At 36.4% G+C, this 11,083-nt stretch overlaps 1 protein-coding gene across 1 annotated transcript; it reads right to left on the bottom strand.

Annotated features, from left to right (window-relative positions):
• Positions 1-896: 896 nt before the first annotated feature.
• On the bottom strand, positions 897-10,959 carry LOC134859666 (caspase-3-like). The gene is made up of 8 exons (XM_063876297.1): positions 10,887-10,959; positions 9,023-9,091; positions 7,600-7,668; positions 6,772-6,923; positions 5,929-6,057; positions 5,633-5,808; positions 3,537-3,663; positions 897-2,970 (listed from the first exon to the last, which is right to left on the bottom strand). Exons 2-8 carry the CDS (start codon positions 9,085-9,087, stop codon positions 2,726-2,728), a joined length of 963 nt encoding a protein of 320 aa, XP_063732367.1. The 5' UTR covers positions 9,088-9,091; positions 10,887-10,959; the 3' UTR covers positions 897-2,725.
• Between the last annotated feature and the right edge of the window lie 124 nt (positions 10,960-11,083).

The raw sequence follows: 11,083 nt of genomic DNA, 5'->3' as shown, positions 1-11,083 counted from the left end.
ATTTGTAATTTACAATATAAATATAGCACACATAATGTAGATTTATCATAGCATTAATTGATCCAAGAGGACGTTTTTAAATGTCTTTTTTTTGTCGGTCCAAAACCCAAATATATTCCGAAAAATATTATGTAAAACAGAAACAAATGAAGATCTATGAAGCAAAAGAATGCAATTCTTGCCATTTTTTGCCGAAAGAATCCCTTTAAAAGGAATAATCCTTGATTAAAATATTTGGCGATCCAATTATTCCTCGATGGACTAACACATTAGTCTATTAATCATTACTGTTTTAATCCTGACTAGTATTATTATTTACCTTATCCACTTAACTGTCCACTTGAAAAAATAACACTATTGAAGCTTTTATAATTAGGCTATTTTGTTTTACAGTTTGCCCCCCCTTAACAGCCCCTTTCTGTTTACAACGAAAAGAAACTTGCTAATGCAAAATACAGGAACAGAAAATATGATGATTAAAAAGTGCAGTTTTTACTACCTACAAACTGAGTGCATGTTATGGCGTCAGAGGGCAGTTATATACAGTCACACTGTTACTTACAGCCCTCCGGACCAGCAGGGTTATCTACTTATCTCACTCACACACACACACACACACACACACACACACACACACACACACACACACACACACACACACACACACACACACACACACACACACACACACACACACACACACACACACACACACACACACACACACACACACACACACACACACATTGAAACACATTATCTGTGTTAAATGTAGAAAAGGATCTTTACTTCCTGGAATAGTGCACTTCATTTAAGGCCCTAAGAACACCCTCTTTAGTTCTCTTCTTTCTCCAGTGGCTGTTTGTTCCACCTGTCGCCAATAACTTACATAACAATCCTAATAAACTTTTAATCATTCATATTTCTTTTTACAGTTTTCAGGGGTAAAGTACACAACAGGCTTAATATTAGGAGTATTGCCTTTATCAGACTTGATGAACAGATTAGAACCAGGTACACAAAAATGAAGAACAAAGGAAATGTAGATTGTCAGGTCCTTGACATTCCTCAATTAGAACATGGACTAAAGTCTTTGTTACTGTAAGATGGTGTAATATTGAAGTGTCTTACTGACGCTTTATTGCGACACCACTTTTATTATGCTGCCACCTTCTGGTGCAGAAACCAAATGGCTTAATATAAATGTAACCTTTGTGTTCTCAGCAACCTGTGTATAAAGTGTATAAATCATAACCCAAATCTTGGATACACATTTTAAGCCTTCACATTATAGAAAATAATCCTAATTAACAAATGAAATTAACTTTTTGGAGTTTTAAAATGTTTTTGACTATAGTTAATGTCAAACATATCACTGGTATATGTCAAAGTTTAGCCAGGAGTCTATTTTGATCAAATATAAATGTAATTTAATGCAAATAGTGATAATACATTTTTCTTAGCGTAGAAAAGTCATGTGATTTTTGTAGCAATTAGATGAAATAACCACATTTTTCCAACATAAAAATATAAAGAGGCAGGGTCAATTTGACCCAATGACAACAGGAGGGTTAAAAATAAACTACATTTTATCTCTGACCACACATGGACTGACTGTTTGAAAGTCAGAATATAAAAAAATATAAAAAGGAGGCCGCTTCTGGTTATTTAACTACTCAACTAATTTCCATTGACACACATTTAGTCAAACATTTTGTAAAGAAATCTTTGTGGAAATAGTAAATCCTGAGTTTATTTTAGTTTACTGTAGTGTTGCGTGTTTTTAACCACTTTTGCCAGGCATGTCAGGAGTTTTGGTTTGCGGTGTATGGAAGCCCATTTCTATGTGATGAAATAATTCCTTTAAGTCATTATTGAGAGACTTCTCGAGTCATTTTCTCAAAACATGTTTGTTGTTATTTTTGAAAAACTGTCACTACTTTTATATATTAAGTTATTGTTTTTGACTTACAGGAATATTTTGGGTTTTTTTTTTTGCTTAGTTTCATCATATTGTTTTTCTGCATAAAATATGGTGGTTTGTAGACGCTGAAAATTCTATTTCTTAAAGCATATAAATAATATTATATTAAATGATATTGTTTTGTTGATGGAAAAAATGCAAAATTAAGTATTTGCCCCATAAAATAATTCCTGTTTACTTGCTGTTTTTTTTTTTTTTATGCCATTGCCTGATATTTTATGATGATCCATTGGTTCTTGTGTATTTATTGCATTCAAAAACTGTTAAAACGCAGACACAGTGTATGTTGTAAACTCATAGTTTATCCTTAGAGTTTATCCCAACACCCTTTACTGCACCACAGGAATTAAAAACGTTTTCTAAAACCGAACACTAAAAAACAAATCATATAAAAAAAGTTAAGGCTCATTATTACGCGGCTCAGTTGAATACTTAAATCTGATTGGTCAATTTGAACATTCCAGAGGTTGATCATTTTTGCTAACAGAACCGCTGCTAAGGACAACAGACTGTTGCTAAGTATGACGCTCTGGTCAAGGGAATACAGAATGTCCTGTCATATCAATGCGCGGAAAGATGTCCGGTCATTTTAATGTCATAAATCGAACAAGGTATGTGCTCTGGTAGAGTTTAAAACAATGGAAATCGAAAAGGGAATGGAAAAGAAAATACAAAATCCAAGAGTAGAGTAGAAATCGGTAAAAAAAAAAGTAATACCTGTTTTTTAGACTCTGATTGTAGTTAAGAAAGCTCTATCTTTTTAGGAAAGTAGAAGTCTTTGGTCAGCATTGAGACGATGCAGGGGATCTGCTTCATCCTGCTGAACCCCGGCAAATTGGAGGAGGACTCAAAGTGCAGTGACACCTTGCGGTTGACCCGGGTCATGATCTGCATGAGCTCCAGCTCTCCGCTGAATCTCTGCAGCATCTCACACAGCGACTGCATGAACCAGGAGCCGTTGTTTTGGTTCCTCCATGAGTAGTAGCCTGGAGGACAGTGTTAACCCTCTGAGTACAAAGCACGATCACACACTGTAGTGCCGATTCATTCTAATTAAACATACTGGAGACCAGCTTTATACAGATATCAGACAGTGTGTCTTTTCATGAAAATAATGCATAAATGGAGGAAATTATAGCAGGACAAGAAGTATTTAACTCTCACGCCGTATAATAGCCATGTAGGAATTGTAGTAAATAATAATTATAGAGTCAGGTGATAAAAAAATAAAGAAGACATGATTAAAGTTGGGCATTCAGGATAACAGAAATTGAATTTTTTTTCTTTATGTTTTCTTCTAAATAGTTCAATTTACAGCAATGTCTCTTTAAAGTCCAGAAGCTTACTATGGTATGGCGTTTTTGTGATGAAATCTGAATTATTTCCTTCATTTTTACTATATTACATACTATATATTTTTTCTAAATCACAACTTAAATCTTGGAAAATCTGAGTTTTTTCTGAGTTTTTTCCCCCTGCATATATATTTTATTCAAACTAAAATGGTCTTTATACTCCCTTGTACTTCTCTCTCACTTCTGTTATAAGTTACCTGGAGCAGTGGAATAAGCATAGAGGAAATCGGCCTCCACTGGAATCCTCTCAGATGAGGATGATTGGGCATCCACACTGTCCGTCTCGACGCAGGTTCCTTCATCCAGGCCTGTCCCACGGCACGCCTGCAGAGGACAGGGATCACAGGTGCATATGTTACCATCAATAGATGTACATCAAGTGTGAAGGTGCTACAGAGAGTCTGTAAACATTGCATGTGGTTTACAGCTGCAATAACAACCACTGTTCTCATTTACTTAGTTTTATCCTTAAGATAACACAGTGGAATACCTTCCACATTTTTATTTTTATGTTTGTGTAGAGCATGACTCTTTGGATTTGTGATGGCCAAACTGTCCCCAGTAAAGAAAAGTGATTTTAATCTCTGCTCTTCATTCTGTTCATCCTGTCAGTTTTCTTTTTTCATTAATCCCTTACTTAACAGCACTTAAAAAGAGAAAACCACATTTGGTGTGGAGTTTCAAAAGTTTGAAAAACAGAACTTCCTTTTTCTCCTTGCTTGGATTGAAAACCATCAAAGTTTCAAACAGTGCAGATGTGAGAGGATACCATTTACAGTGCTTTGGTTGACTTAGATATTTAGCCAACAGGGACCGTCCCAAAATTAAACCAGAGAGCAAATCCTGCTGTAATGAATTTCAGCAGAGCCAGTTTTTGTTGCAGGCTTTTGCCAACAGCAAACCCAGAGAGAGCCTTGTTTGCATGAACAGATAGGGAAGGTTCCTTCTTTGAAATCCCAAAGATAAACTGGAAAGCTCTTAGTCAATTGCTTAGTGAATTTAAATTGATATTTTATTGTTAAAGGTTCAAATGGAAGGAGTAAGCTGTACTGAGCTGTTATAGAGTGGTACAGGTATGTTATCTTTTTGAATATCAACCAGGAAGCTAGAATCGCACTGGTTCCCTAGACTGAAACACAATGGGATATTTCCCTTCGCTTTTGAGATTTTGCAGAGACTAAGTGCTGCTTCAAACAGGCTTTCATAACACTTTTTTAGCAGTATAATATCAGCATCATTACCCAACTGTTATGTTTGTGAAGCATCAATGCAATCACCAGAAGTAAACAGCTAAAGACAGACCCCAGTCACATGAGGTCACGTCCAAACCGCTAAGCTAAAGGCAGCTAATGTTCGCTGTGACGACTTTTAGTAGATTCATTTAGCCAATTATTAGCAGGTGCTTTATTAAGACACGTAGGGGCTACAGATATTCAAAAATGGGGTATTCACTACAACCTTATTCAATATATCATGTTTATTTTTTAACCTGCGTGTAGGCACAGCTCATAAACCTCTGCTATAATATCTTTTCAATGTCAAATTGGTGTCTGCAGCTATCTACGAGCATTTCAAGACGTATGTGGCAAGGGACAGCACATAGGAGGTATGTGTCATGTGAGAATAAATCAATATATTGAAACGGGACTTTAAAGGACATAATTCCCTGTTTCCTGACGGACTGGACCTTCAACTTCCGGTCACCATACGTTATTGTTTTTAGCCTCAAGTAGCATGTAGCTAATGGTATATCGTGTATTTGAGTATAAGGAGAATGACGCATGGAGTTACATACTAAACACAAAGTCTCCAACTCCCACTTATCGACGCTATAATATCAACTATCATTATGTGTTTAATTATGTAATATTCCCAACAAATATCAGATGAATTGTGTAACAAGAATATTATAAGACGTGATATGGTTACGTCATAAGAGAGCGACAGAAGAAGATGGCGAAATTGGATGTGATGAAGACCCGCCCCGTTGCCACTAACCAATGAGAGAAGATGAGACCGGAAATACAATTTGAATAAAAAACAACTTGAAAAGTGTTAGAACGACCCTTCTTCCTACACAGCTGTAGACAGATAACCCCTCGAAAGTGGAAGGTGGACCAGTTAAATAGGAGAATAGGAGAAGACCTCGGCTGAGTGTCCTTTGTAAACTTAATGTATCATTGTATTAATAAATCCTGTTAATTTCAGATGAAGATTCTTGGATTATTTTTCGCCTATTCCTACTATAGTATTTAGAAAACTACAGTCACTAACATTGTTTAATTTCTCATACCTGTATGAAGAAGAGTTTGGGTTTCCCGACCAGAGCCCTACAGCGGTTTCCTTTAAAGTACTTTGTCAGTTCGTCAAGCTTTTCACAGCCGTCAATCCCGTATATCACCCCATCATCTCCGTGACTCAGCAACACGCATGCAAAGGATGCATTCTGACTGTGGTCTGCCTTGGAAGCTGGAGGAACAAGCGACAGTTGAGATAAAACGACGAGTAAACTTGTCTGTAAAGGATGTTTTCGTTTTCTTTCACACAGTGGTAGTTTCGGATGAATACAAAAACGGTGGTTTCTGTTACCGTTACATAGCAGTTGTTTCATCTCGTTCACGGTTTGATCGTTGGCAAACTGGACCTTATAACCCATCTCAGAGAAGGTCTTCATGGCAGCAGCAGCATCTAAATCCGTCCCGTTACGAGTATTCATCCCTAGAGTGGGGGAAAAAATGGAAATACATGTTTTAATTATCATTAAAATGTTTTCTCTCTTGTGTTAGACTTGAGAACATGTGAAATAAAAAAAGGTTTTGCCGTTTCAAGGATGGGAAAAAGGGTTATTTGAAAAAATGATCATAGGGGAATATGGTGATATAGACGGTAAATATAAAGTTAGGTAATTTGGGCAAGGATGGAAATGAGTGAAGAGATAAATACCGAGCTGTCAGTGAATGTGTAAGGAACATGTAACACTAGAAAGTATTGGTCTCATTTTAGTTTGAGTCTTTTGTGTTGTCCCATCTGATGCAAATAAAATATCAGAATGATCAAATGTGACAAAAGTACGGTATATTCCTTTTTACCATTTCTCAAATAAATCTACTGTATTGTGTTATGTACAATTTCCATGATATGATAGAAGGAACACACTTTTGTTACAAACAAATTACATTTACATTAGAAATGGTTCTCCTGCCTCTAAGGGCTTCCATATTCTTTTCTGTAATTGTGATGAGATGAGACATGATGAATTAGTTTTCTTTTTTTCAATTAAACTATGGAGGGGGGATGTAGAAAATGTACATTAGAGAAGACATTCTTAATACCTATTTTACGGTTGTTCGTAATTTTGAAAAATATAGCACATGAGTGACTAGTGTAAAAGACCTTAGTGTTTTGCTGAAAGGGTGTTTTGTTTTTATTTACCTGTGCTTCTGTGGAAGTTCTTGTTGTTGATAATCAGACAGGTTCCGAGGCAGGGATAGTCCATCTTGTACTTGTAAGGGTCACTAGAGCTGTGGGGGACAGAGTCCGTTTCCTCAGGAGGCTCACTTCTGCCTTCAGGCTTTGCACCCACCCTAAAAATAAACACACACACACACACACACACACACACACACACACACACACACACACACACACACACACACACACACACACACACACACACACACACACACACACACACACACACACACACACACACACACACACACTCGTGAAAACAGGGATGGATTACTAAACAGGCCTACCAAGCACAGGCCCCGTTACCCAAATGATCGGGGAGCTTCTTGCCTTCATCAACAAAGTTAAACTTAAAGAGCTACGTACAGGAAAAGACTCAAAATAATCACAAAGCAACTACAGAGACACAAAAAAAAACTACACAGAGACACAAAACTACTTTAAAGAGTTACAAAGACGTTACAGAGACACAACCAATTTTAAAGAGACAAACAAACTCAAAAGAGACTCAAAACAACATCAAAGAGTTACAAAGACGGTACAGACACAGAAAGACTTCAAAGAGACAAAAACATAACTCAGAAAGAAAAAAGAACTCTTCAAATAGAGGTTAACAGCTGCAAAGAGACATGAAGGGATCAAAATGTTATTAAAAGCGAACACAAAAAGGAAAGGAATTCACGAAATGGGAACAAAGAGGTGCAATATTACTAAAAAGTCACTACTACCAGAACCTTTGTGCGGGGGGCATAACATATAGTCAGATAGTCATCAGCATATAATTAATACCTCATTCCAAATATTTTTATGGCATCCACTGTGTCGTCAGCACTCTGCACGTCCCCGTCAGCCATGTTCCTACTCGCACGAATTCAGAGGAAGAGAACAGAAAATACATACAGTGGAAGCATAAAAACACAAACTTGTTTGTAGATACATGTTTTGTCTTCCTCTTCCTTGTAGTCAGTGTGTACTGAACACTGCCAGAGCATTTGCATGGTTTATAAAAATGATAACTCATAACAAACCTTTTATCATGTTGGCTATTCAAGAACCATCTTATGGTTTAATATATACACTTTGTTAACTTCATTAATATATGTATCACTATAAGCATTATACAGTAAGGGTAATACAAGTGAAATGATTAAACAAAGAGTACATTTTAGCTTCTTACGCCTTTCTTCATTTTTGCAAATGTAAGATATGTCAAATAAATGATTTAATTTAGTAGGGTAACAATAGCATATCATATGGTATAAATATCACTCCACAATGTATAATTCCAAATGTGGCCAATTTATATGATCCCAGGAGGAAGAAGTACTCAGATCTTGTACTTGAGTAAAAGTAGAAGTACCAGAGTGTAGGAATACTCTGTCACAGTAAAAGTCCTGCATTCAAAATGTTCCTCCAGTGAAAGTAGAAAGTACTCTCATCTAAATGTACTTAAAGTAGCGACAGTAAAAGTAGTCATTGTTTGATTGGTCCATTTCAGAATAATATCTCTGATATGTTTTATAATGATTGATCATTAAAGTGTTCTCAGAGCTGGTAAAGGTGCAGCTAGATTGAATGGCTTTGTATACTGCAGGGTAGCTGCTGGATTTACTGCAGGTGAACTAAAATCTGATTTAAGGGCTGATCATATTTACCATCATTCATCCTAATCTGTAAAGTAACTAAATAAATGTAGCAGAGTAAAAGTACATGATTTACCTCTGAATTGTAGTGGGGTTGGAAGTAGCAAAACATTGAGTGCCTCAAAATTGGACTTCAGTACAGTACTTGAATACATGTGATTAGTTACTTTACACCACTGGAGCTTATTCTTGCAATTTATGATATCGCAATAGCTCATAGCGAAACTGGATGGACCAAACAGAGTCAGTAAACAAGCGGAAATGATTAGCAGTGTGTTGTAAACCGACTTTAGTCACTGATAAACCAAATACGGCAATATTCCTTAAAACGCTAACCAAGAAAACGCTGTATTTCAACTTGTCATGTAAGCTGTATATCCTGCAGGGAGTGACATTCAATTAAAATGGTACTGTTGTTATAGAGCATGTTTGCTGTTAATAGCAAACGAGCGAGTAAACTTGATTAAAAGCACCAGTGAAACCAAACTTTGAATCTGTGTTAACAGCCACATTTGATGGAGCAGGGGGCATAACATATAGTCAGATAGTCATCAGTGTACAATAATTACCTTGTTCCGGACAATTTCAAGGTGTCCACAGTATCCTCAGCACTCGGCACGTCCCCGTCAGCCATGTTCCTACTCGCACGAATTCAGAGGAAGAGAACAGAAAATACATACAGTGGAAACATAAAAACACAAACTTGTTTGTAGATACATGTTTTGTCTTCCTCTTCCTTGTAGTCAGTGTGTACTGAACACTGCCAGAGCATTTGCATGGTTTATAAAAATGATAACTCATAACAAACCTTTTATCATGTTGGCTATTCAAGAACCATCTTATGGTTTAATATATACACTTTGTTAACTTCATTAATATATGTATCACTATAAGCATTATACAGTAAGGGTAATATAAGTGAAATGATTAAAAAAAGAGTACATTTTAGCTTCTTACGCCTTTCTTCATTTTTGCAAATGTAAGATATGTCAAATAAATGATTTAATTTGATCTAAGTAGGGTAACAATAGCACATAAACATCCATAATCATTTTTTAAATGAGTGTTGAGGTTTTTACTTGCAATACAAATTGCATGCTGTTTGGCACAATGAATATGAAATACAATAGGCCACCATGAAACAGATAAACGTTTGTGCTTGTTGTACTCCAACCATTTGTATTTTTCTATTCAATAAGAATGACTACCACAGCGTGGCGGAAACTGGATGGATATCAGCATTTTGAAAAGAAAGCTGATAATGACATTTTGAACATTGTTATTTATTAGGAAAAAAATGTCTAAAGCAATACAGGTTTTCCCTCCAGGAAATAGTTTAGCCAAGGCAGTAAGTCACCCAATATCTAGGCAGAATTTTACAAAATCATTCATAAATGTTTGGCTTTTTCTGTCTGAAATAGCCTCTACTCGTGTCCTGTCCTTAAATTAAAAAGTTTATGTTTGATGTTAAGACATCTCCACTCTTCTATAACACACAACAGGAAACCCTGCATTTATATTAATTGGTATAGCTAGTTTGTAAGGATTTGTTCACAGGGACTATTTCTTTGAAATGTAGGCACACCATTGAAAATGTTTGTCAGTATCATCTGTGGTTCAAGCCCCAGTGAGGGTAGCAGAAGGAATTTCAAGATACCAAAAAAGATAACTATGCTCTGTAGGGAAATGTCTTTTCTTTGCATTTGTGTGAAGTAACCCATTGAAATGCAGCCTGCTGTATGATTCACATTTGAATGTTATTAAAAATGAAGAAATAATAAAAGAAGTTCCTTACTGGACAGCAGACGCTTTTAAAAACCTATTTGATACAGGTAACCTAAGACAGGATGGTACATTACACACAGCCTTTCAACGATATGATTATAATTAAAGTGTTCTCAAAGCTGGTGAGGCTGCTAGTTTGAATGGCTTTGTATACTGCAGGGTAGCTGCTGAAGTTACTCCAGGTGAACTAAAGTCTGATTTAAGTGCTGGAGCTGATGCATCCTGCAATTTACGACATCGCAATAGCTCATAACGAAACTCCAGTGAACAAACAGAGTCCGCAAATAAGCAGGAATGATTAGGAGTGTGTTGTAAACCGACTTTAGTCACTGATAAACCAAATATGGGCAATATTCATTAAAACGCTAACCAAGAAAATGCTTTATTTCGACTTAAAAGTCTCATGTAAGCTGTATCTCCTGCAGGGAGTGATATTTAATTAAAATGGTACTGTTGTTATAGAGCAAGTTTGCTGTTAATAGCAAACGATCGAGTGAAAGCGCCAATGAAACCAGTTTCCGGTAAATAAAAACATATACTACAACCGGTTTAACAAGCCCTGTTAACCACAGCAGTCAAAAAGAAAATGAAGTAAAAACTCACAACAGAAGTATATATATGTGTGTATTTAAAAAGAAACAAACGTACCTCTTAGTATAAGTCTGGGGTGGAAGTGAGTATTACACAGGCACTGTCTTTACTATTATTAGAGAGTAAGGAAATGTCACTGTGCTTTAACTTTCAGCCAATCAGGAACGTCACGCCCTTTGTAGGCGGGAGAAACCAGGTGCACCTTGACCATAGGGAGCAGTCCATTGGCTTAGAAATCTATCCGGGGTCGTGAC

This window comes from Eleginops maclovinus, chromosome 23 (genome assembly GCF_036324505.1).
Source record: "Eleginops maclovinus isolate JMC-PN-2008 ecotype Puerto Natales chromosome 23, JC_Emac_rtc_rv5, whole genome shotgun sequence".
NCBI classification, from domain to species: Eukaryota; Metazoa; Chordata; class Actinopteri; order Perciformes; family Eleginopidae; genus Eleginops; species Eleginops maclovinus.
This window is presented reverse-complemented; position numbering and strand designations above follow the sequence as displayed.